At 52.3% G+C, this 26,742-nt stretch overlaps 2 protein-coding genes across 2 annotated transcripts; both read right to left on the reverse strand.

The window, feature by feature from the left end:
- Positions 1-1,576: 1,576 nt before the first annotated feature.
- LOC140652817 (tubulin alpha-1C chain-like) lies at positions 1,577-9,015 on the reverse strand. Its single transcript, XM_072864127.1, has 4 exons — positions 8,893-9,015; positions 3,661-3,883; positions 3,320-3,468; positions 1,577-2,548 (listed from the first exon to the last, which is right to left on the reverse strand). Exons 1-4 carry the CDS (start codon positions 8,926-8,928, stop codon positions 1,577-1,579), a joined length of 1,380 nt encoding a protein of 459 aa, XP_072720228.1. The 5' UTR covers positions 8,929-9,015.
- A 1,236-nt stretch (positions 9,016-10,251) lies between these two features.
- On the reverse strand, positions 10,252-14,670 carry UCN3 (urocortin 3). Its single transcript, XM_072864260.1, has 2 exons — positions 14,430-14,670; positions 10,252-10,876 (listed from the first exon to the last, which is right to left on the reverse strand). Exon 2 carries the CDS (start codon positions 10,861-10,863, stop codon positions 10,396-10,398), a length of 468 nt encoding a protein of 155 aa, XP_072720361.1. The 5' UTR covers positions 10,864-10,876; positions 14,430-14,670; the 3' UTR covers positions 10,252-10,395.
- Positions 14,671-26,742: the final 12,072 nt, after the last annotated feature.

Consider the following 26,742-nt stretch of genomic DNA (forward strand, 5'->3'; position numbering starts at 1 on the left):
GAGAGGAACAACCCTACAGACACCAAGGTCAGTGAAGAAGGAGGGGAGGAGGTGCTCCAGGCACCAGAGCAGAGATTCCCCTGCAGCCTGTGGTGAAGACCATGGTGAGGCAGGCTGTCCCCCTGCAGCTCACAGAGGTCCACAGTGGAGCAGATATCCACCTGCAGACTGTGGAGGACCCCACACCAGAGCAGATGGATGCCTAAAGGAGGCTGTAACCCCATGGGAAGCCCAAACTGGAGCAGGCTCCTGGCTGGACCTGCCAACCCAAGGAGGGAAGAGCCCATGCTGGAACAGGTTTGCTGGCAGGACTTGTGACCACATGGGGGACCCATGCTGGAGTAGTCTGTTCCTGAAGGACTGCACCCCATGGAAGGGACCCATGCTGGAGGAGGGGAAGAGTGTGAGGAGCCCTCTCCCTGAGGAAGAAGGAGCAGCAGAGGCAATGTGTGATAAATTCACTGCAACCCCCCTTCCCCATCGCTCTGCACCGCTGAGTGGGGAAAAGCTAGACAAAATTGGGAGTAAAATTAATCCCAGGAAGAAGGGAGGGGTAGGGGAAAAGTGTTTTTAGGATTTAGTTTTATTTCACATTATCATACTCTGATTTGATTGGTAATAAAATTAAACTCATTTCCCCCAAGTCAAGTCTGTTTTGCCCATGACAGTAATTGGTGAGTGATCTCTCCCTGTCCTTATCTCAACCTATGAGTCTTTCATTATATTTTCTCTCCCATCCAGTTGAGGAGGTGGAATGATAGAGCAGCTTTGGTGGGCACCTGGCATCCAGCCAGAGTCAACCCACCATACCAGAGAACAACCATCACACAGCACAAGAGGGAAGAAGTCTAACTGGGGAGACAGCTCCCTGCTTTAGAACTTAGAGATAGGACATGGTTTGGGTGCTTTTGCAAGGGTCTGACAGATAGCTGAAGTATTTGAATTCTCATCTCAACTCCAGTTAGACTTCCAGGCAGGCCCAGCCCTGGCAGCTGGACATGGATTGCTTTAGCAGGGCTCCGCATGGCAGCAGGGGACCAGAGAAACCTGACCCCACACCCTGCTATGCCTTGGGGCAGAGAGCAGCACAGAAAACCCAGAGCCAGCTGTGTCTGAGCACAGAGAGGCCATGGACAGCCAGTGCCTGAAGGGGATCACCATCACAATGTTCATTTTAACACAGTAGTTCCACCCCAGGGCAGATGGCTCACATCAGGCTGTCACTCCCCCCCTCCAGTTCACAGCACTCACCCCAGCATCCACAAGCAGGAAAGCCCTAAGGTAGGACTGTGGTGACCAATGCAACATGGGAACCACCCTGCAGCCACCACCACCACACCACCATGAGCCAGTCTGGTGGCACATCAAGACAGGAGAAGATCTTTTGCTAGTCACCATTTATTCAGCCAATACTGTGCATACACAAGTCTTGACCAAAGAGTTGCTTTTGGCCAAGCTGCAGAGTTTCCAAGTCACATTTCCTCAGACCCAGCCCACACCTCCCTTCTCTGGAAGGAATTGCAAGACTAGGTTACAACAAGCTTCATCCAAGCTGCCTTCCCACAGGTAAAAAATATTATTCCTCATCATACTCCTCTCCATCTGCTGAGTCCCTTCCAACCTCCTCATAATCCTTCTCCAGGGCAGCCAGGTCCTCCCTGGCCTCTGAAAACTCCCCCTCCTCCATGCCCTCCCCCACGTACCAGTGCACAAAGGCTCGCTTGGCATACATCAGATCAAACTTGTGGTCCAGGCGGGCCCATGCCTCCGCAATGGCCGTGGTGTTGCTCAGCATGCAGACAGCCCGCTGCACCTTGGCCAGGTCTCCCCCGGGCACCACCGTGGGAGGCTGGTAGTTGATACCCACCTTGAAGCCCGTGGGGCACCAGTCCACAAACTGGATCGACCGGCGCGTTTTAATGGCTGCAATGGCCGCGTTCACATCCTTGGGCACCACATCGCCCCGGTACAGCAGGCAGCATGCCATGTACTTGCCACGGCGCGGGTCACATTTCACCATCTGGTTGGAGAACTCAAAGCAAGCATTGGTGATCTCTGGCACCGACAGCTGCTCATGGTAGGCTTTCTCTGCTGAGATGATGGGCGCATAGGTGGTGAGCGGGAAGTGTATCCGTGGGTAGGGCACCAGGTTGGTCTGAAACTCAGTCAGGTCAACATTCAAAGCACCATCAAATCTCAAGGAAGCAGTGATGGAGGAGACTATCTGCCCAATCAGCCTGTTGAGGTTGGTGTAGGTGGGACGCTCGATGTCCAGGTTGCGGTTGCAGATGTCATAGATGGCTTCATTGTCCACCATGAAGGAGCAGTCCGAGTGCTCCAGGGTGGTGTGGGTGGTGAGGATGGAGTTGTAGGGCTCCACCACTGCTGTGGAGACCTGCGGGGCTGGGTACACAGAGAACTCCAGCTTGGACTTCTTGCTGTACTCCACAGAGAGCCGCTCCATGAGGAGGGAGGTGAACCCAGAGCCTGTGCCTCCCCCAAAGCTGTGGAAGACCAGGAACCCTTGGAGGCCACTGCACTGCTCAGTCTGCAGCACCAGGGAAAGAGCCAGAAGGACCAAGTTACTGGAGTTATTCTGGTCTCCTTGGACTTAAACTAAGCTAAGGTACTCTGTTCAACCATCAAGTTTAAGGGCTTTTTTCCTACTACTGCTTACACACACCTTCCATTTCTAACAGGTGAGATCTGTCAGACACAGCAAATGCATCTGCTTTTAAATTATCTCCTCTTTTAGCAGGCAGAAAGGCCTGGCCTGAGAGAGTGACATCTTGAGTCAGATAGAGACTCATAATACTAGCAGTCAAGAAGATTAGGAAGAGTCTGGAGACCACTAAGAGGTTCCACCTAAACCAAGAATATCTTAGTGTTATCACAGCACTTCTGAGCATCTACATGAGTGAAACCTTATACTCCAGAGACAACCAGACAAGGGAGGAGGGGCCTAAGGGGAGACACTAGCCAGAAGCTGAGCTGTGACACTGATTGGGATGAGACATTGGATCAGGATTGACACAGCAGACACTACACCCATTAGGAGAAAGGCATCTTGCCTGGACAGTTAAATCGGAGCTGCTTGCTTTCCTGCTGAAGCTAGGGGCATCTTCAGTCCCTTATTTTCCCCTCAAGTCCCAACCAGCAAGACATACACCCACATGCATCCCATCATGTTGTTCCAGGTCACAGTAGCATGGGCAAGCTGACCCAGATCTGCTTGCCCTTCCCCACCACTGCATATCTTGATGGCCAGGGCAACAGCAACCAGAGGGCTAATGCAGAAGACCCTCCACAGGGTTGTTACCATTTTCCGAGCTCTGTCAACAACCGAGTCAATGATCTCCTTCCCGATGGTGTAGTGGCCCCGAGCATAGTTGTTGGCAGCATCTTCTTTGCCACTGATGAGCTGCTCTGGGTGGAAGAGTGTGCGGTAGGTCCCAGTCCTGATCTCATCTGGAGGAAGTTGAGATCTCTTGAGTGTCAATGGCACAAGATCCACTGCCTACCAAGCTACTTGCACTAACTTAGATACAGTTTCACATGGAAACTGGCAGCCTCACCAGCAGTTTAGGTGGCCAACACTACACTGCAGGTCAGAGAAGGTACCCCCCCCCCCAAGAGGTTTGGAGACCTTCCATGACTTACCAATGACAGTGGGCTCCAGGTCAACAAATATTGCTCTGGGCACATACTTCCCTGATCCTGTCTCACTAAAGAAGGTCCCAAAGGAAGAATCTGCTTGCGCTGACGATGTGTCAGAGGAGATGATGCCATCTGGCTTGATCCCATGCTCCAGGCAATACAGTTCCCAACAGGCATTGCCCATCTGGACACCAGCCTGGCCAATGTGGACAGAAATACACTCCCTCTGCATGGGGACAGGAGAGAAGAGGAGGTTAGGAATGTGCACTGAGCAATTAGACTAAAGCTGGCACTTCCAGCTGTCTTTCTAGAGCATGCGGCCAACAACCTATGGCCAAGAGGAGCATTAGCCCAGCTTGGTGGCATCCAGGGCATTCTGTCCCTAGCAGGCACCCAAGAGCTGCTGAACAAGCAATGACTAAGCATTAGGCCTTCAGAGAGATGTTGCAATGCCCTAATCTCTGCATCTGCCTTGGTGGGAGATTGCAGCAGGTCCCTCTGCATCCCAGCACTCATTACATTGCTCAACAGCCCTGTTCCCAGGAGCAGGCCACCAAGCTCAGCTACTGAACCTACAGCACATGGTAGCTGTCAAGTCCAACTGCTCATGGTTTCTTCTCTTTGCTCTGCTGGTCCTGCCTTGGGGCAGAAGACAGGGCACAGCCAGCCTTCCCAGGTACTTCACCTGGTGCTCTCAGCTGGGCAGGAGGGAATGATTCAGGCCAGCCAGCCTTAGACAGCAGTGCAAACACTCCTTCCCCATGCCCTTCCCAGGGAGGTAGAGGCAGATCTCTCCCCACCCAGATGGGCAGCAGCAGAGGACCTCTGCCTCTCTCTGATGGGAGAAGCCTGTGCTGTTGGGCTTCAAGTATTGACTGTCAGAGCAGTTTCTCATCCCCATTTAGGCTAGACACAGCCATGCAGATTCAGCTAGCTGGAGACAGCTAGAGAGGATCCAAGCTAGGATGGGTAAGAGACTGATTCTTTGTCATACAAGACTAGCAGTTGCCCCATGAAGCAACTGCTCTTGGCTTGAACCAAAGGGAGGAGTCCCTGTGCAGAAAGTGTGGTTGAGCTGTTGAACTCCTTGACACAGGAAGCTGTGAAAACCAGGCTTTTGGGTTCAGAGAGACTAGACTGGAGACTTCCACGGAGGCTTACTAGGGGAAAAAAACCCACCACAACACACATCCACTTCAGGAAGCCCTGAGCCACAAGATAAGAGTCTCAGATGGGCTTCCCAAGGCTTAGTCCACCCACACCACCTGCTTTTAGCTGTGGCCTGGGCAGGACACTGGGCTGGAGACCCAGCACAGCAACTCTCAACTTATCTTTGTGCAAGAAGCCTGGCTCAGCAGGACCCCTACCAAGCACAGAAACAGGGCAGCAACATCCTACACTAGAACAGGGAGTCCTGCTCTGAGGGTTGATATGTAATGTATCAGACCACAACCACCACTGCATTTCTCTTGCTACACAAACAGTCCCAGGACAGCCTTAACCACCCACCACACCAGGGCCAGAACAGGGATGCTGAGCCAGTCTTCACAAGGAGACACCTTCATCCCCTGCTCCAGGTCTGCCCAGCCTGACAGCAGCACCAGATGAGCACCTAGCTGAGTCTTGTATCAGATGCCACCAGCCAGACCTTCAAAGTATCTTCATGCAGGGGGACAGGCAGGTCTGAAGGCATTTCAGCAGGGTAGTCCTCCCCAGGCCACAAAGAGTGGACATCAGCCTTGCAAGGCCAACCCAGCTCTGGACACCCCCAAGCACAAGCTCTACAACCCCAGGAGCCCCTTCTCCAGGGCTCACATGCCTCTCCATAGCCCACAGCCACTTTCACTCCCAGGGAAGCCCACAGCCAAGGGCAAGACACCTTCCCCCATCCGGAAAGAAAAGCTACCTCCAGCTTCACCCTCCTGCAGTGCTGGGAAGGACTAGCCCTAGCTGCCAGAGAGCAAACCCAAACCCCACAGCTACTCACCATGGCTCTGAACCACCTGGGCTCCTCACCACAATCACAACCACAACCATCCCACTGAGAACACACCCTGCCTGCTTCCTTCTTGGGCCTTTTATAGCAGGTAGAGCTGGGATCTCTGCTAAAGGGCTCCCTCCTGCTGCCCCCTCCTCATGCAGGCACCTGCTGGCAAAGGGTTCAGGTGTTTCTGCCCCGGGATGGATAACCCTGTGGGGTTAATCAAGGTGCTTTGAAAGACTTGCACCTGCAGACCCATGGAGTTTGGAGGTTTTTTGGCTTTTAAGTACTCATTCAGCATTGCTTTCCCCATGATGTCTAAGAGCACTTCCTGTGAAATCAGGAAAAGAGCTTCGAATGCTTTTTTTTGGGAGGAGTATCTGGTTTTATTATTTATTTATTCACTTGTTTGTTTGTTTAAAGAATGAGGCTCATTTTTTAAGACTTTCTTTGCAATCTTCAGGGCTGGAAATGTGCTTTCTACTTTCCATCCCCCTTTTCCAAGTGCCAACAGCACATCTGTTGAATCTCCTGGGGATGGACAAGAGTTGCAGAATGGGGCTGCTGCTGTGGGGTAACGTCATGGGACTGGGATGGCTTCTCCGACACTGGTGTCACAAGAAAACTGGGCTCTCTCAGCTCCAGGGCAGCACTGGCTCCTTTTCAACCAGAGCCACAAAAGCTGGGTGTCCTGGAGGACTCGGGGCAGCTGTGGAGAGAGGTGACAGTATATGGCATAAGGCCAGGACTGAGAGGCACCAATGAGACCATCCCATTGCAAATGGACAATGGTTTTATTTTCTGTGCAGCACACATGAAAGCAAGAACCTCACTGACATGGGATGCCCCAGAGGCCAGAAACAGAAGTTTTAAAATCTGATCTAGACTTAAGACATTGGGACGGGCTCTACAGGAGCTACTAAACCTCATGATCTAGTGCCCTGGACATGTGTGGAATACCCTACGTCCCACCACCCTTCTTGAGTTCGGTGGGAGGGTCGGGGCCTGCCAAGAGGGAGAACAGCAAATGGGACTCCCCCAGGGGTACAACTTGCAGAAAACGGCTAGGAAGACAAAGGTCCATGAGTCTGAGCAAAAGCACATGAGAGGGACACGGAGCAGAGCAAAGCACCAATCCAGCAGCCAACGGAGTTGGGGCTGAGAGTGGGGGCAGTTTCTAGCCCTCCTCTGGAGAACAGGGTAGGCTTTTGCATGTTAACGTGCTCCTGTCCATGTCACGAGTTGTGTTGAGAGGGATCCATGCAGAGCTCCTGGGTGGCTGGGGGTGGGTCTGTTCCTGGGAGAGCTGGTCACAGCCCTGCCTGGCCCAGCTCAGAGCAGGACAGGACATCCTGGGAAGAGGGCAGGACATCCCAGGAGCAGGGTTGGACACCCCAGGAGTGGGACAGAACATCCCAAGGGTGGGATGGGACATCCCAGGAGCGGGACAGGACATCCCAGAAGGAAGCCTTCATGCAACCAGGGATGGCTCCCTGTAGGTGTATCTGCAGCCTGAAGTGCATCTCACCCCTCTGCGTAGGGCTCAGCTCCTGATATAACTCTCTGCAAGGCCACCGTGTCCCCAGTGCTCTCTGTCCTGAGATACATGGGCGAACTCTGCCCGTAGTCACTGCTGGAAACCAGCTTGGTTTTCCTAGCCAAGCCCTGAGGATGTGAATGTGGGTGTCTCCTTGCACAGTAGGAGTGCATTTTTGGCCAGATGCTCAATGCCTGTTGAGTTACAATGCCTGAATCCCTTCCTCAGCCAGATGGGCATGGGGACTCCCTGATCCCAGGATGGGATTCAAGACCTGATGTCCTTGGGGGTTGCCTAAACCACTGCAGCATCTCTGGTTTGCTCTGATGTGGGTGAAGGAGGCCTTTGAGTGTTGGCACATGCAGGAGGAGAAGAAGGACAAGGGGGTTCCTGGAGGCCAGGGAAGACCTGGCTGCCTGGGGGAAGGATTACAAAGAGGCTGGAAAGGACCTGGCAGTGGGAGCAGCAGGATATGTTGGCCTGAGTGAGCCTGCAGTGGCTGTGCAGCCATGCCTGAGCAAACCACTCCTTTCGAGTGCAATACTGAGAGCTTGGGTTTCATCCCTGCATGAAACGGCAGGAAAGACCAAATCCTCACCTGCCTTTTACAAAACTGCACATACCACCCCAAGCAGCAATGCTGTCTTTCCCAAGCACGGTGGTCTTGGCTCTGCGCACTCCCAGACCCAGCAGGGTGCTGATGGAGATTTCAGTGCTCCTATTGCCATTCAGCTTCCTCGGGAAATCGGGCTCCTCCGACCTCTGTCTGTGACTCAGCCCCTCCAAGCAACCCTCAGTCTCGCTTGCCAGAGGTTGAGAAGGAGGATTAATTTTGGAAGGGTATGTCCAAGCCAGTGCCAGGTGTGGGTGAGACTCCCTCGCGGGGATGCAGCTGGGGAGGGCGGATCTCTGTTTTCCCCGTCACTCGCTATCAACTGGTATCTGCTGTCCCTGTCCCAGCTTTGCAGCTTTGCATGTTCAAGCACAGCCTGGTGCCAGCAAACGCCTTGGCTCATCTGCTCCCATGGTGTTGTTTCAATGTTAATTGCCTTTGTTAAAGGCGAGCAGAAGAAAGACCCAGTTTGAGCACCAGGGATGTGATGTTTTGATTTCCAGGCACTAGCATGGGGCTGAGATGTTCCCCTTGTCTAACCTGGTGCTGGGAAAGGACCCCAAGCAGGGCTGGTGCAGATCCCCATGGCAGCTGGTGGTGGGGAAAAGCCTGTTCCAGCCTGGGCCAGTGCTTTACTGGAGCTCACTGGGGAACACAGGGGAAAACAGGGGAAAATCTCTTCAACTTTCTGCTCAAAGCAGTGATTTCTCCCTCGGCTCTGAGCAAATCGCTCTGTTGCTCCTTGCTGTGCCAAGGCTCCTCTAGACAGCCCTGTGCATCAGAAAGGCTGAGCCTGGACAACCTTGGGGCACCTCTGGCCAAACCCACAAAGGGACAAGAGTGCGTCCAGCTGGGTACCCAGCCTGGGCTGACCTTGCTCTGCCTTCCTTTGCCTGACCAGATGTAAGCGGGCACGTGTCCCTCAGTTTCCCTGGGTGTAAAATGGGGACAATGACTATGTTCTGTTCAACGAGAGCTCAATATTCCAACGGGGGATGAATGTGTAGGGTGTTGGCCTATAAAAATGTACAAAGCTATATACAGTGCACATAAAGGGCCATATAGTCCAAGGCTACAGCAGATTGCAACAAGGAAAGACCTCACCTGTATGTGCTTGGAGCTGAGGCAGGAGGAGTTCATTGCACAGAGATGCTGTGGGCATGTTGGTGTGTTGTCTGCTGCAGATGTGTGCTATGAGGGGAAGATGCTGTAGGGCCTGGTGTATGATTTTGTTTTTGCTTTTCAGCCTTCACTTGAATTTGGGTGCTGAGTGCCCGGGCTGTAGGTCAGCTAGGAGCCTTGGCCACCTGAGCACGTGCTCACTGGGGCTGAATTCAGCTGTGTTGCCTCCTCTGGTTGTCCAGTGGGGCGGAGAGGAGATGCCTCCAGCTATGCCTCTGCAGATGGCCAGTGGGTCCATCTGCCAGCCCTTCAACTGGAGACCTGTCCCCTCTTAATGTCCCACCTGGAGTGTTCCTCATGGCCATGCCCTTGATGGGGCTGGTGGGAGCTGCTTTGCTGCTCTTGGCAAAAGTCTCCTGAGGAAGCTGGGCCAAAGTTCTCTCCACCTTTCATGCCTGCTACCTGCAAGGATGGAGGCCAAGAGATGGAGTTTCATCTTGGAGCTGGGCTGGGAGGTGAAGAGAAAGGGAGATTTAGAGGAAGGGATAAATAGCCCAAGGAGAAGCGGTGGGATCTGGGGCTCAGCGGAGGGTGGAAAAGAGCAGGGTGAATGGGGACAGTCTGTGTATGTGGAGCTGAAGCCACAGGACTTGTACAAAGGTCTCCCAGGAAAGGGAGAGCAGTGGAAACGTGGGCAGGGGTAGACTGGGCAACATGGAGAGACCCCGTGGGGTGGGTCTGGAGCAGCCAGGAAGGCACCTGCAAATCTTGGGGTCCAAACTGACCTGAGGCCATGGGGTGGTCCTGGCCAGGGCCAACCAATGGCCTGGGGATACTTGTGAAGAGCCATGTGGATGGGGAGGGTGATGCTGTCCCAGCTGTCACTGCTGAAGGTGCTGGTGGGGAGAGGGGTGGTTGCAAGACGACTTTAAAACCTAGAGAGTCCCCAGGAGGAGAAACTGGGAAATCACTCTTGAGGTCCCCTGACCAGTCTTGCTTTTCCCTTCCCAATGCAGTGATGACTGTGTGTAGGGACGGCTTGTGTATGGGGACATGGGAGGGAGGAGGGTGTGGACCATGGTGGGAACAGGGCCGTGAGGTTGAGCTGGAGGGAGGTTTTGGAATGGCTATGGCCCCAGACAGACCCAATGGAGCACCTGGTGGAGGCGATGGGAGAACAAATCATTGGAAACTCAAGAGATTGTAGATTTAATTAGGGACCTTCCCGAGGCGACATGTCCCCTTGCCCTGCTGCGGACACAAGCCTCTTCCCCACGCATGGAAATGTCGAGGAGGAGGGACGGAGGAGATCAGGAAGGAGAGAAGGAGGAAGAAGAGATATGAAAGTCAGGTAGCTCTATGGGTCAAAAATATACAACACTGATATCATACACGGCCGTCAGTCCCCTCTGGCCAGCAGGCCAGGGCCAGATGGTGGCCCCATGCAGCCAGCCCTGCTCCAAGTCCCCCCTGCCCCACAGGGGGTCACTTCCGCCGCCCGATTTGGGCCATGAGATGTGCATTGGCGGCGGCCTTCGCCCGCAAGTTCTTGGCTTTGGCGATGTTGAAGAGGATGTTCATGATGTTGGTGGGGACGTCAAGGGAGAGGGTGACCTTGGTGCGGTGGTCGCTCTTGGCTCGGTTTTGGTACGTCTTCCCCTTCACCTGTGCCTGGGACATGTATTTGTAATGGCCTTCCCCTGGGAACGTCCTTTTCCCCATCTCTTCATCCACTGTGTCCTCCCCCTCCTCCTCAGAAGCCTCCTCTGGTGATGGGGAGTCGAAGCTGCGCTTGTCCAAGATGGCGTTTTCCTCCGGGAGGCTCTTCTGGGCTTTGGCGAGGGCTGCGTTGAGGCAGCTGAAGATGGAGGCGGCGTTGTAGAGGTGGAGAGCCCGCCCGGTCTCGGTGGCACAGAGGAGGGTGAGGAGGAGCAGCAGCCTGGCGTGGGGCATTGCGGTAGCCTGCCTGGTGGAGAGAGCAAGGGGAGGGCAGAGATGGGCATGAGCTTCCCATGGGGCCCGGGGAATAATCCCCCCATCGTCCCACATCCCATGCTCCTGGGTTCATCTCCCAGATCTCCCCCCAGGTTCCATTTAACGGTTAGGGCAGGTGGGAATGAGTTGCTTTGGGGCCTCCTCCTCCATGGTGCAACCCCTCAGGCCATGGTTTTGGGGTGCTGGGTGGGAGGGGGGATGTCCAAGGTGCTTTGCAAGGCTGCAGACTCCATGGAGGGGAGGATTTGGTAAAATCCCTTTGCTAAAATACAAGTGCCTGCTGCAGGAGAGCTGGTTTCTACCGTGGGCATCTCCCTGCCTGGGGCAGTCTCATTGCAGTTGCCATGCAACCCTCTCCACCTTCATAACACCTCCACAGAGTAACTGTGGGTACCACCAACTGCTATAAAGGTGGGTTTTCCTTTCAGCTTCTCTCTGGTCAGCCTGAAGGCACCAGAGATGTTTCTGTGCTCTCTGAAGTTGGCAATTGCCCGTCTCACCCAACTTGGTCCGAAAAGGGCATGGAGAGTGAGGTAGGTCTCAGTGCTGGAGGGGGGATCCAGACTGATGGCCCCATGTCCCCTCTCCAGCCCTGGCCTGGGGTGCTCTGGGGTTGCCCATTACCCCATGGCTCCATCCACCCTGGGTGCAGGACAGGCTGCCCCATCTGATGGCACGGGACAGGGTGGACCCCCCTCCACCCTAGGTGCAGGACAGGCTGCCCCATCTGATGGCACATCCAGGGCGCATTCCCCACCATGGACAGCCCTGCCTGGGGACCTGTGGGCACTTCCAAAATCACAGTACAGCAGCATTGCTCCCTGCTAGAAATATGGTCATTCTGGGGTCTCGGGAGGGCTGAAAACCTCAGGATAACCCTCCTGCTCCGCAAAACCTCCCCGTCTCTGAGTCCTGTAGCTCTGGGAAGCGACCCATCTCCCTGTATACCCACCTGACCGCTCAAAAAGGCCACCTAAAAAGCCACAAGGGATCTCCCGGTGGGGGTCTTTGCCCGTGTTGAGGTCAGGCAAGTGTCCCTGGGGCCAGCCCCGAGGGCAGAGGGGCTCTCCGAGTGCCTGGAGGTGTGCTGGCATTCCCAATCTTCGGGCCCCATCTTGTGGCAAGCACATTGCACGGCAAGCCCTGGCCAGGGGACAGTCCCCAGGGGTGCGGGGACCATGCCTGGAGCTGGGGTTTCAGCGCTGGTTTGGGGCTGTGAGCTGCTAAGTTATTTCCCATGGGGATGGGAGTGTGGAGGGCCAAGGAGGCTGGGGGAAGCCCTTGGGAAACTCTTGTGGAGCGGGATGTCTCCTGCGAGTCTCTGCGTACGGCTGTGTCTTGGGACTGTCGCTGGGAAGGGAGGCTGTGCCTTGCTGCACGAGGGGCTGCTGGGTGGGGGAGATGTCCTCAGACTGATGCAACCAAATCAAAGCAAATCAAATCAAAACAAATCACTTGTCCCCCAGGAACAGTCACCCTGGACCTCAGCCACTGAGCCACAGTCCCTGAAAGTGCTGTTACCTTAAGACTGACCTTTGCTGTCCCTTGGAAGGGGAGATTGGGGCAGGTTTGTCCCCTTAACTCTTCCCTTTGCTGTCCCGTGGAGGGGGAGATTGGGGCAGGTTTTATCCCCTTAACTCTGCCCTTTGCCATCCCTCGGAGGGGGAGATTGGGGCTGGTCGTACAGGCAGGATTTGAGGGAGCCACTCGATTTCAACTTCTTTGCCTCACTTGCCCCTGCACAAAACCCCCCAGAGCTGCCCAAGGCAAGAACCATCCCCTTAACTCTGCTCTGTGTCCTGATGAGGAAGGACGTGCAGCAGCCATGGTAGGACCCAGGCATCACTGGCAAAGCCGTCGCTGTAGGATGGGTGAGGAGAACCCTTCCCAGGCACACAATCTCCATGCAAGGGTGATTTGGGGCCCAAAACTCTCCTTCCTTCAGCTCCAAATCAGACATTTGGGACATAGTTTTTGCTTGCAAAAGCTTAATAGCACAAACATCTTTCTCCCACCCCAAAGCTTCTCCCTTTGCAGCTGCATTTCAGCCCCAGATGAAGCAGTCCCCCCCCAGCAAACTCCTTGCAGCCCCTGCTAGCAGGACGGGGGGCTCAGGGCATGAATTTAGAAATTGCTAAATTTCTCACCCCTGCCTGCAGCCCCTGCTCTCCTGGGGACACTGTTTGGCCCCGAGCTGCTGGATGGAGAATGGGAACATCTCTGAAAGCCCTTGCAGAGCTGGCACGGCTGCTGGGAGAGAACTAAGCTGGTTTGAGCTGCTGCTGCTCTCTCCAGAGCCACGGAGCAGCATCTCCACCTTGCCTCTCCCCGACAGCTATTTCACAACTGTCTGAAATGGGTAGCTTGGCCCCGCAGCCGGCTCAGGCTTTTTCATTTTGCAGAACAATTTGGGAACCTCGGCCGAGCAAGGGGAAAAGCAGAGCAAGGGGGAAACGTGAACTGAAAGGCATCAGCACCCAGCGTCTGGTTTCCTGGTCCTCAGCTGTGGGGTGGATACTCTGGCAAAAAGAGCAAAAATCAAGGCAAAGCAGCAAGGAAAAGCAGTGTCCGCTTTGCTGGCTGGACAGCAAAAGCTGATTTTTTTTTTTTTTTGCATGGGGGTTTTGTGCCCCAGCATGCCAGAACGTTTTTATGGAGCAGGAAAGAAGCTGGAATTGGGTTTTCCTCCCCCCTAGAAAAAAAAGCAGGAAAAGAAGAAAAACCACTTGTGGTGGATCTGAGGAAGTCGGAGTTAAATCTGCCGCTGCCGGAGGGTGACCTGCCGGTGCCCTTCACCGAGGGTGGAAATTGCCGGAGTACCCGTGAGCAATTTACAGGCATTATATTGAGATGGTGCCGACAGCCATGGCAGGACCATGGGTATGGGCTGAAGATCTGCCTCTCGGCTTTAACAGAGGAAAGTCAATCACTCTGGCAAGGCAGCTCTGGCAAACTGGGGACAAAGCTATTTGCTGGCTATCACGGGCTCCTCGGCAGCAGAGGCATCGGATTAAGCTAATTTTTTCCCCATCAAAAAGTAAGTCTGGAATAAAATAACACTGTGGATGAGACCTGTAGGCTTTTTAAACTTTTTCCATCTGATGCCGCCTCTGCTTGCCTAGTGAATCTCTCCTGATGATGATGATTCCCAGGGCTCCAAAATTCAAGCTGGCCTGGTGGGGATGGGGCTGTGCCCTCCTCTCCTCCCCATCCCTTTAACCGCAGCAGTGATTTGTCTCCCCACTTTTTGATTTCTCAAGCTTTCCAAACCCTACCCATGCTGCCCAGCCTCATCTGCCTCCAAAAATTGTTATAAGAATAAAAAAGACATTTCTGTGATTAGGAGGGAGGGTGGGGGGAGGCTCCTAACACAATAACTTGAACTGCTTTTCCCTATCCTGCTTTTTTTTTTTCTCCCTTACAGAGAAACGTGGAACCTGATCTCCCACGGAAAGCACTGAAATATTTAAAGTTTGTGCAAATGAAGCCGGCTGCTGGTTAATAAATGAAATCCAGGCACTCACCTGGTAGTCTTCGGTGCTCGGGATGGGAAAGGGTTGCTGCAGTCTCACTCCGAGGAGAGAGGCATCAGGCGCGTTCGTCTGAACTTCTGCACCCTTGCTTTTCTTTTATTGTTATTAAGAGGGCTGTGATAGTTTTTCTCTCTATGGAAACGCTTTTCCCCTCCCTCGTGTATATATAAAAATGAGCGATCACGGGGTTTGAGTCGTAACTCCAGACGTGGAGCCTTCATTTGGGCATGATTTCATTAAAATGAAATCAGAGGGAGCTGGCTACGTCATGGGGCTGCGGTGCCTCTCCCCATTCAGAAGGAAAAAAGGGGGGGAAAAAGGCATTCGAACCTGACAGCCTGGTGAGAGTCACCCAAAAACGGGGCTGTCGCCGTCGCCAGGACTTTGCAGGATCACACAGCCACGCTTTTCCCCCGGTCCTCCAGGTAGCCAGGCACTTGGTGCAAGGATATTTTAAATGCAAAGGTTTTTATGCTTCCTAAGGATGCCTGTTGGGGATTTCAGCATTGATTAACAGTGTGATCCCAATTAATGTGGCTCTATTTGAAGAGTGGTAGGGTTTTGGTAGGGTTTTGGTAGGGTTTTGGTAGGGTTTTGGTAGGGTTTTGCCCCGGGACGATGCTCATAACCTCTATCCACAGCAGGTACAGATTTGCCCCGCTCACGCTGCTCTGCCCTCTGCCTGGTTTCCCATCTCTGGGGAGGTTTTCTCCTCCCATGCAGGCAGGGAAACCCCTGGAAGATTGAAATTTTGGGGAACTTCTTCCAGGATGTGGTAGCACAGTCCCAGGTGCAGCATCTGAAGAGGGAGTAAGGATAATGTGTGTCTTGAAAAAAAACCCCCTCAAACTCCCCAAAGCCACTGAGGTCCAGCAGAATTAACTCAGATCTCCCCAAGACAACAGCCAGGCAGGAAAACCCCCAGTGTGGGTCCCAGGACCACTCAGGTCTCCTGCGATGCCCCATGGAACTGGTTTGCAAGCAAAAGTGCTTTAGGCTATATTGCTATAAAGAGGATGGGGCTGGAGATCTCCCTGCTGGAAACAGGGGTTGCTCCATGTGATCCTGGGCTGAGACACTCGAAGGAGCCAGGTCTCTGGTGGAGGGTTCCTCCAATGGCCACCACAGATTCACGGCTGGGCTGAGGGCTCCTGGTGGCCCCAGGACCCTGCTCAGCCCTGCCTGCTTCTCAGAGCTCCTTTCTCTGAAACCTGCTTTGAAATGCCATGGCCACCTTCCTCTACCAAAGGGCTGGTGTGGTGCAGGTATCCCTGGGAAGGGACAAATCCTGCCAAAGGTGGGGAAAACCCTCTGAGCCCCTCCACGAAAGGTAACAGCAGCCAGCAGTGACCCTGGATGGGCTCTGAGTTAGGATGGGGATACGTTCTCGCTCCTGGGCCACACCAGCAATGGTCACAATTGCTCCTTTGGAGAAAAGGAGCCATGACTGGATATTCTTGGATGAGCATCTTTGAGCTTCTCACCCAGCCCCTGAAGTTGCTGGCTGTTGTCTGAGAGGCACTGACTGGTAATGCTGAGAGCTCTGCTTTGGACTCAGTCCTGTGTTTTCCCTTTAATCATCCCCAGCTGTTGGCTGAGACACATCAGGATCTTCTGCTCCAGCAATTCACACCTCTTTCATTTTCATTTGAAGCTTTCATCTCCTGGACTGATGTTTTCTCCCCCCCCCCAACATTGAGACCTGAAAGGCAGTTTGGTTATCTAAATCTTTGGAGCTTTTGGTCATAGTTTTGGGCAAGCAAACCCACTTGCAGACTTCAGCGCAAAGCCCTGGGTGGGAAACTCCATTAGAGGGACTTCTTCCCAGCAAATGTGAGGGAAATCACCATCTGGTGCACAGTCCTTGCTCCTCTCCCTCTGGCAAATGCTCATGGGTTCATTTATTGTGGAGGGACGAGCTTTCTCTAGGGCTGCGTGGTCCCTGAAGCTGATGAAACCCTTCAGCTCAATGTCTGTGGTGAGGAAGCGCAGTGATAGATGAGAGCTATTTCCAACCCGTCCCCAGTGGTGGAGATCCATTGAAAATGATTTCCCCTTGTGCTTGTTGCAGATGCATGACTGTTGATTCTCAGCAACCTTCGGCTTCCCCACACTTGGCTTGTGTCCTGCCTTTGCTCGACCTCCACGGGGTATGAAGGGCTTGAGGCAGCACCGTTACCCGGTAGCTTAATTAGTGTTGGTGGACCAGGTGACATCGCAGGTCAGAGCCTGAAGCTTGGCAGAAGGTATGTAACTGGCTTTTTAACATATATGCAATTCCCTGGGTGATGCTAAGCTCCACCCAGGTTTGACTCAATCCCGGTTTGACTACCCATGGAAGAAGGCTTTGTGCCTGGGGTGGACAGTGAGGGCTTTGCCGGTGTTTCTCTCCCATCGTGCCTCCTTAGAGAGATGTGTTCTGCATCCTCTTGCTCCCTGAGGGCTGCAGATGTTGAGTGTGGCCCTTGCAGAAAGCTCAGGAGACCCTTGGACCCTGTTTGGCTCAGACCACTGATAGACCTGCATGCTTCAGAGCAGATTAGGGACCCACCTCCCCTGATTTTGTTGGTCTGGGGATGGAAGAAAGGGGTTGAGCATGTAAATACATGTGGGATGGTAGCTCTGGATGCTGACCTGGCCACTGAGTGCTTCATGAAAGGTGTGTGGGCACTTAGAAAGTCTGTCCCCCTCTGCCTACCAGAGGGGGATGTCTCCATCCCATGCCTTGGCATCACATTCCATTGCGGTGGAAGAGCACTTTAAAAGGGCTGGGGGAACCTCTGAAAATGTCTCTGGTGGCATTTTGGACTCAATTGTCACCTGCTCAGAGGAGATCAGCTAAGGAATATGAAAGATGTGGAAAGGTTATTGCTTCTGGCATGAGTCTAGCATCCCCCAGCCCCAAAGGCAGGGCAAAACTGGTAGCCCAGAAATCAAGGCCTGGTGCACCCCTCTGACACAAGGACCTGGTGTCCCTGATTGATCACCTCCAGGAGCTTCAGGTCTTCAGGACAAAACTGAAGCCCTGCTATTGCCAAAGTCACTGGGAACCTGTGATTCAGGTACGTGGGGAAGGGAACATAGGTTAGGGAAAGGTGTGATATCAAAGAAGATTAATTAAGCCATCCTAAAGCCCACTCTCTCCCAGAGGTGACGAGATCTTTAACTTATTTCAGCGCATCTCCAAAGTGAATTAAACTATATGAAGACCTGTGGTGGGTTGACCTTGGCTGGATACCAGATGCCCACCAAGCCACTCTATCCCTCCCCTCCTCAGCAGGTCGGGGTGAGGTGGGGGAGAAAATAAGATGGAAAAAAACCTCATGGGTCAAGATAAAGGCAGTTTAAAAGCAAAAGCAAAAGCCGTGTGCGGGAGCAAAGGAAAACAAAAGATTTATTCTCTGCTTCCCATCAGCAGGCGATGCCCAGCCACTTCCTGGGAAGTAGGGCTTCAGTATGCGTAGCGGTTGCTCTGGAAGACAAATATTGTAATAACAAATGCCCTCCCCCTCCCGCTTCTCTTAGCTTTTATTGCTGAGCAGACGTCATATGGTATGGAATATCCCTTTGGTCAGTTTGGGTCAGCTGTCCTGACTATGTCCCCCCCAAGATCTTGCCCACCCCCAGCCTACTGGTGAGGGGGGAAATGTTGGAGAGACAGCCTTGATGCTGTGCGAGCACTGCTGGTGTGTTACCAACTGGTGTGTTACCAACACCTTTTTAGCTACCGATACAAAGCACAGCATTATGAGGGCTGCTTTGGGGAAAATGAACTCCATCTCAGCCAGACCCAATAAAGACCAGAGGTTGGGAGAGGGTAAGGTCTATTTAGCTGCATGCACACAAGTGATGGCTGCTCCACCTTTGCAACCATTCCGTTCCTCGTGGTGGGGTGGTGGTCCTCTCTCACTGAACCTTTCCTGGGATTGAGAGGAGAGAGTGTGTGATGGAGGGAGAAGGTGCGAGTGTGTAGTTTTTATCCATTGCAGCTGCTTCAGGCTGTCCCCATGGGTTGTACATGCTCTGAATAGTTGGAAATGGGGTGTTCAGCCCTTCCTGGCTGGTGGCTCCAATGAGATGACTCGGGGATGTTGGGAAAGGGCTGACGCACATGCCAGGAGGTCCTGTGGGACCCTGAGGAGGTGTTGGTCAGTGCCAACTCCCAGCTAGGCTCTTCAGTGTCTGCAGCTACTGCTGCAGCCTTGCACAAGAGGGTGACAAGGGCAGTTACCCACCTCCTCTGTGCGTCCATCTTCACACAGTTGGGGTTGAATCTCACCCCTTTTGACTGAATTGGGTGGCAATGGATCCCGAAGATCTCAGGGGACCAGGGCAAAAGGGCAGACTGAAAGGCAGGGAGGGACTCTGCTTAACAAACTGCTTCCATGGGCAGCCAGGCTTGAGACAGATCATCCCCATGGCTGCAAAGGCAAAAAGCAATCAAAACAACCCTAAACACACACTACCTTTGAAGGAATGGCAAACGCACATGGGTCCCCCTCAAAAGTCAATCCTGCTGCCAGAGTGACCCATGTAAATATGAGTCTATTTATTTTGTTCCTGCTGACAACAAAAACTACCTGAGAGAGAAGCTGGAGCATGGAGGTGAATGCCTTTTCCATCATCCAGCAGGTCACCGCTGGAGCCAGGCGGTGAAACCCATCTCTGTCTCCTGAGCAGATACTACGGCGTATTTCTATGTTTTATTTACCCATAAAATGCTTTGCTGTTGGGAAGGGTCGGTACAGGACAACATCCTTGCAGGAAGCAAATGCTCACACCAGGCATGGAGTCTTCACAGGTATTTTATTAAGGGAAAATAGGAAAGAGAAGGCAGCACCAAAGAAAGAAAGATGAAAGAAGTCAAACTGCCTGGTTCATCCCTATCAGTCTGCTTTAAAAGCAAACCGGGCTGCTTTAGCTGTCACTGGCTGGCTACTGCAGCTGGCAGATCCCTGCTTTGGTCTTTGCTTTTGCAAGGGATCGGAGAGGAGATTTTCCTGCAAAGCTGAAAATGTCATGGCATGAAAATAACCCCAGCTGTCCCTGGGGAAGGAGGGAGCTGTGCTACGAACAGCCTCAGGCACCCATGGGAGCCGGCTGGTGGCAGAGGGGACTCAAACTCCTAAAAAGTTGCTCCGAAAAATTACCGAAGTTATGAAAAATGCAGGCTTTGTCATGAGCATCCTTGCGTGTCTCCCTTGTGCGTCTGTCTCTCCAGGAGCAGGACACCTTCCCACCTCTCTGCAGCCTGCCCTCGCTCTTGCCGAGCTCAATTTCCTTCTGTGAATCATCGTTTAAAGCCCAAATGTGGGCAGCTGAAGAGGATCTTATTAAAGTTTCATCATTACAACCATTCCGCTACTGGGAAAAATAAGACATAGCGACTCGAGGTCGTATCATGCCAGAAGCCTTGAAAGCAAAAAGCATGCCCCAAATACCAGCACAGAAGTTTTGCCTGGCCCAGGGAGGCAAAGGCAATGCGATGTGAGGTCCTTTGTACTGCTTCCAGCACCAGAATTGCATAGAGGAGTCGGACATGGATCCACTTTAGGTCCATAGAGGGTCAGAAGGGAGTTTTTTGGTTTGCTTTGTCCCTTCTTTAATAACCTCTAAGACTCAATTTGCATTGTCAAGGCTGCGGAGGGACGACCTCGCTGTGATACGAGATTGCCCATCTCCCATCTCTCCGTAACCCTACAGTGAACAGCCCTTCTTCTCCCCTGAGGCTGATTTTGGTGGGTTTCTCTTCCCCATAATCCCATTTTGGGGGTGATTTTCACTCCTTCCAACAGCTCAGCAGCAGCAAGTCCCTGCATATCTCTCCAAGGTGGCCTTATAGTGGGTGCTGAGGGCTTGGAAAGCTTTGAGCCAGCATGGTGGAAGGAGGAGAGGAGCTGGGGACACAGAGTTTGTTAGCTTTGCAGGGACTGAATTATTGTTTTGCCTTTCTTTCCCTTTTTTCACCTTCTTGGGTCTTGAGTTTCCTGCTGCTGCTGCAGGCTCATAGAGGATTTACAGCCCCGATCATACGCAAAGCACTTGGCTGCCTGTAACGAGCAGTTACCCACCCCACCTTCAGTGTTTCATGTTCCTGGCAATTAATTAGCTCTGTTTTGAGCTTTTGATGCAAATGTATAATCAGAAAGCCTCTTTGGGATAAAATGGGCTGGGGTTATTTTGCAGATTGCTACATATGCTTCTCCAAGAATTGCTTGGGCCAAACCCAAAGACCAGCTTCATCACTGACAGCCTTCAAGCTTTATTAAGCTTGGTTCTTGACGCTTTCCCTCCAAAGGAAGAAAAGAAAAAAAGCAATGGAGAAGAAAAAATAATCTTAAATCCTCCAAATTGTCTTCCCCAACTGTTTGCTGCAATGTTTTTATCTGCTATCTCTCTGTTGCGCCTCCTACCCCTTCTCCAAAGAGGTGTTTGCACCTACCTGTACACATGGTATGTGCCTGCAGCTACGTGGGCATCACATCTCCAATTGGAAGGAAATATCTGAAATCAAGAAAAAATGTAAAGGGAGGCAGCAGGAGGCTGGATCCACATGCAGGAGTGGTGCTGGCCTCGGGGTGTTTATTCTGACAGCGGGTCTACACATAAAACCTATTTCTACCCCATGAAGTGAAGTATAAAAAGAGCTGCTTCTCCTTTTTCCTGCCTCCGTAAGCAGGGATTGCTCCCCCTGGTGAGGCTGCAGCAGCTGGACGAGGTGAGTGGGAGAGACATTGCTTAAGAAATGCAGCGGTTGCTTGTCTACGGATGGGTTATATTGCTCCTCCAGCATTTCTTTGCCACTGGGATCATGGCCGTGGGTTGGCCCCTTGGCTTCACGATCCACGGAGAGGTGCTTGGGGTGGTTTCAGGGGCAGGGTGGGACACATCTGGGGGATGCAAGGCCCACCAGTGGGGCTCAGGGTGCTGGGCTAAGGGATGCCCAAGGCAGGGGATGGACAAGGAGCCGTCCAGAGGCAGCCTGAGGGATCAAATGGGATTTACTGGGGTGGTTTGGGGTGTAAAATGGGGCAGGATGGACAGCCTGAGGGAGCTCCCACAGAAGCACTGGATGGGGAGAGTTTCTCCTTGGTTTTCCTCCTAACCCACACGGCAATGATGTCGGGGGCAAATCCATCCCCATTTTTGCTCCTGCTTGTCCCAGCTCAGATGGGCAGATCTGCCTTCATAGCACAGAAGGTTTTTCAGGCTTTTTCAACATTTTTCCTCCTTCTCGAGGGCGTTGTGGCTGTTGGGTTGCAACTTCACCCTTGCAGTAGGCAGGGGATAAAGTTCACCAGCGGCCTCCCAGCAACGCTGGCAAAAGGCTTTATATACCAATACAATGATGTAGCGATTACTATTGCTCCGAAAAGCGATGGATATCACCCAAAAGGGCTGCGGACAGCGTGCAAACCTCCACCGCCTCCCACAGAGCCTGAGGACAGAGGATGTGGTGGAGGGTTTTGCAGGATGGACTTGCCAGTGCTCAGGTCCAGCCCTGCATTAACTCACAGCCATTTGCCTCCGCAGCATCTGCAGAGCCTAAATTATTCCTGCTCTAAAAATATGGCATAATTAATTAACCTAGCTAAGCACAATTCAGGCTGGTGACATGGTGATGAACTTTTTTGTTGCTTTTGACTCCGGCAGGAGTGAAGACAGCGGCTTTTGTCAGCTCCCTCCCAAACAGCCTGTCCGCTCCAATCTGCTGGGCACAGCCAGAGGACGCTGGATGATGCTCGGGGCCCAGCTGTCAGCGCTGGCGGCCATTTCAGGTACTGTATCATTATCAAATTACTAAATTACACTGGCCCAGCCTCTTCATCTCTTGCGATCCATTTTCTTTTGTCAGGGTTGCTAAGGAACTGCCCACAGACATTGGATGCCGCGATGAGGTGAGTTTCTCCTCTCCTCACCTCCTTGCAAGACTTCGCTGGCTGGATGCACAAGAAACCTCCTCCTGCAAAGGGGCTGAGCGTGCTCAGGCTATAGGTGCGTGTATATCCATAGGTACAGACCAATGGGCTCAGCTCTGGAGCCACGTGATCCGTACAAAACGAGTGATGGGGTCACTCGTGCTCCAAAATTGCCCTCCACTTTGCAAACTCCACAAGGATTTGTGAAGCTGGTTTTATGTTCATTAAAGCCCCAGCTTTTCACATGCTCGGGGCTGATTGTTTGTAGCGATGCTCTTTGCTTTCTAAGGCCATTCTCCAATGTGTGTTCAGGAATCTTCTGGCCTCACCCAGTTTGGAGCAGCACCAGCTCCCTGCGCCTGGAAAGCAGTCAGCTCGCCAGCAAATCATTCAGCCCTGAAAGTCTCCCCCACCCTGCAATCAAATAATTTCAAGAAACTCAATTAGAGTGACATGATATTTCCAAGGAAACACCGAGGATGCTTTCCGGTAATATTTTGGCTCTGCCAAAGCGGTTCAGATGGCAAATCAATAGTAAACATTTAAGGCTAGATGTATTAAAAAAAATCAAGTTATCAATTTCCCATTATGCCTAAGCTCCCAGAGCACTGATGGGAAATTCAAGCTGCATTTAATACACCTAGCAGAGCACTGAACAGCTTGATCTTATATACTTGCCCACAGTTTTGGTTTTCACTTCTCAAGTCTTCCAGCCGCTTTGCAAATCTGAATTAAGTCACCTGGCTCCCTGGTGAGCTGCTGCTTTGGCCTGTGCCATGAGCACAGTTTATCGTGAAGGGTCTTGAGCCAAATCACTCCCCCGAGAGATTCTGCCCCTATCCTTTGACTACGCCTTGACCATGGAACCAGGTGGCCAAATTTGTCCCCCAGACTTGGCTTTGGGATATGTGCACTCCTTGCTAAGCTTGGAGCCAAAAGCTGCCAAGAAATTCTGCACTTGGGGAGGTGAAGCCCTATTTTAAGTGATGGCACTGGACTTAAAAGGAAAAATGAAGGTGTTGTCCCATTTGTTTCAGAATAATGAGGCAGAAAGAGAAATTCCTCATGTTCTCTGGGACGTCGCAGGTCCCAGGTCCCCCAGGTCCATTTGCTCACCTACTGCTGCCTCCAGACCCTCACTGTGCTGCTGATTCACAGCTATAAAAATTATTTTCCTGCAATTACTGTTGCTTATTGTCTCCTCAGGCTTGATGTCAACTTAACATGCCTGCCAAGGGATTCACCAGCCCACAGCAATGCACTCTCCTCTTCTCTAATGCCCTGGTGCAGTTGATAGTTGGAGGGGGATGGTGAAATGCAGGGCTGGGGTCCCTGGGAGAGCAACCATGGGATGGAAGAAGGCTTTCTCCATCTTGGTTTTGGTAAATAGGTGCCACTTTGAGTTATTCATGAGCTGTCTGGTGACAATGGTCTCCAGGAGGGATGCTATTGCACCCTGAATTGGAGAAAGGCTCCTGGGAGCATCTCCGTTGTCTTGGTGGAAACCCAACATTGCAGCACACAGGGAGAGCAGAGACAGGACATGGGGGCAGATGCCCAAGAGGAGATGTCCTGGGAGGGTTTGGGGAGCCGAAGGAGGCAGGGGGAGAGTGCATTGAGAGAGTGCAGTGCCAGCCTAGCTGTGGGATAGGGACAGGGCACCCAGTGACCCCGAGCCATGTGCTGGGGACATTGGGTGATTTGCACACCAAATCCACACAAGCAGCTGGTCTGCAGGGTGGAGATATGCCCCATGCATCACCGTATCACCAGAGATGGTGCAGCCACACATGGGCTGGCTTGGTAGGATGAGGCAGGAATGAGCAGTCTGGCATTTCCTCTGATGGCCAACCCGAAGCCTTTCTTCTCAAATCCCCCTTCTTGGGAAAACCTCCCTACCTTGCTGGGCCAAACCCCACAGCCCTGGGCAGGGTTGGCCAAATGCTGGACCCTGGGTAACACGCAGTCTTGGGCATCTCAAGAGGAGCCAAGGGAAGGGAGGTTGGTTTGTGGGGACACCCTGAACTGGGTCAGAATAGAGCTGGTCCAAAGTTACTGCAGCCCCATAAATATTGATGGGGTTTTTTGCCATTGCTAGTAAAAGACCACAGGCTTTGCACTGACCTGACACCCTGGGTCAAGTGGGGGTGGCAACTCAAGTATAACAACCCCATATTTCTGCTAGAGGCCACTGGTGCCTTCACTGAAGGGACACTGGCAGGGTGAGCACCACACCAGAGAAAAGGGAGATGCTAGGAGGGTTTTTTCTTGTAATAATAAATATTATTCATGAGCTTTTTCTGTATTAATTAAATAGTGAGAACTGTTTGCAGTGGGTCCCCTTGCCCATACAGATATTTTTGCTCCAGTCCAGCTGTGGGCTGGTTTGCATCAGGAAGGATCATTTGGGGAACGGAGGTTGCAAGCAGAGATGTCCAAAATCGGATCGTGGGTGAACCTTTCTGGAGGTGCATCCCCAGCCCTTCATATGTCTGAGTTCCTCTCCCCCCCACCCTCTTTTAAGGCTCTGAAATGTTGTTTGCTCGCACAATTGTGGGAGTTCAACAACTTGTGCCCCTTGGCAAGGTCCCACCTAAATAAAGATTTTCATACCAGGGTGCCAAATGCACCTGTGAGTTGTGCACTCTGTTAGGTCTCTGTTTTCTTGTGCACAGTGATTATTTTTGTTAATGCAATTTAGGACTGAAGGTTTTTCCTGCTGGTTGCAAACGCTTTGCTCCCCTGGATAGCCTCAACTCTCCTGGGCTGATGCAGGAGCTGGAGGTCAAGTCACTCCGTGTCTCCTGGGCTGCTGAGGGCCAGAGGCTGCAACACCTGCACAGACGGGCACCTCGCGAGCTCCCCAGCCCAGCCATGGCTCTGCAGACGTCGGCATCCTGCAACCTCCCTTACAAAGTGTCCCCCATTGCTGTGATGCCAGGGAAAAGTGAAAATATGGGGTGTTTCTCAGAAAAACACCTGTTTCTCAATGCTGTGGCCTCACCTGGAAATGCAGAAATGCTTTCATTTTGGTGATGCTGTACCCGCTGTTTTGCTTAGAAGGGAACATTTTGTTTCTTGTCTGAGCAGATATTTTTCTTGCCATGATACAGTACCTGAATGTTTTTCTTGCTGAAGTACATTTCGATACAGAACAGCATTTCAAGAGGTGAGGTTGGAAATGTCAGTCTGAAAATGGCACTTGTCTCATTGCCAACCTTTACCGATTTTTTTTTTGAGTAAAAAAGATTTTAGCTGTGGGGGGAATAAAAATCCCCAAAAACTCTGCTGGTCCCTCCTTGGGGCTTGGGATATTGTGGGTAAGGGCAATCCTTCTTCTGCCTATGCTACTAGTAGCAATGAGGCAAGCCTGCTGGGCCGGGGAAATTTGAGCTCAACCCTACCAAATTGTGCAGCCAAACTTTTAATAAAACCCGCTGATTTCCTAACGGTCTCCCCCCCAGTCCCACTCTAGCATGAATCCTCATTTAGCTATTGTTTCCACCAAAGGCGTTTGGAAGAGAAAAGGCAATTCCCAGTGCAATCCTTGAAGACACAATGCAATGTACATTCTTTAATGAAGACATTTTTTGTCGATATGGGGCAGAAAAGTGACCATTATAGAAGTCTTGGGCATGTGTATTGGGGACCTGTTATGGAGAGAGGAATGGAAGCTTACACCTATGGATGCTCACATTGCCAGAGCACCCCAGCAGAGCTCCCCAGGCAAAGGACCTGGGAGCCTGAAATTCCAGCACCAAAATGTTGTGGAGAACCCCGCCAAGATACTAGTGTGGGCAGTGATGATGTGGTCAGCCAACCCACGCCACACCTGAGCGGTGTCATTTTTAGACACCATGTTTCCTACCTGATTGCAACACGACAGCAATTTCCTCGCTCCTGGGGAAGGCAGAGCCTTTTGCTTTTGCTGTTTCTTCGGCAAATTGCAAATATTTAAAAAGCTGGGAGAGACTTCAGTGCCATTTCTTTGGCAAATTGCAAACATTTAAAAAGCTGGGAGAGACTTCAGTGCCATCGGAGCTGCTGTGACCCTTCCCAGGGGCTGGCGTGCTGTCCCATGATGTGTGCTTGGAGGAGATGCTATTGGATAGGACCGCTCTCAGCTGGGTCCATGTGGCCACCAAAACCCAGAGGTTTACCCTCCCACTTTTTGGATTTCCACACCTCTCTGGAGCAGCAGCTCCAAACACCTCAAAGACTTGGGGGTGGCATTTTGCAGGGAGAAGCCATGTCTGGTTTTGAACCGTGTTTTTTTCTTACTGTAGAGTTTGGGATGGCTCCTCTTCACCTGCCCAGGGAACGGTCAAGTGAAGGAGAAGGTGGGACTTGCTAAAGGCCATAGGGAGTTTAGGGATGAGCTGAAA

The sequence above is a fragment of the Ciconia boyciana genome, chromosome 1 (assembly GCF_034638445.1).
Source record: "Ciconia boyciana chromosome 1, ASM3463844v1, whole genome shotgun sequence".
In the NCBI taxonomy this organism is placed as follows: Eukaryota; Metazoa; Chordata; class Aves; order Ciconiiformes; family Ciconiidae; genus Ciconia; species Ciconia boyciana.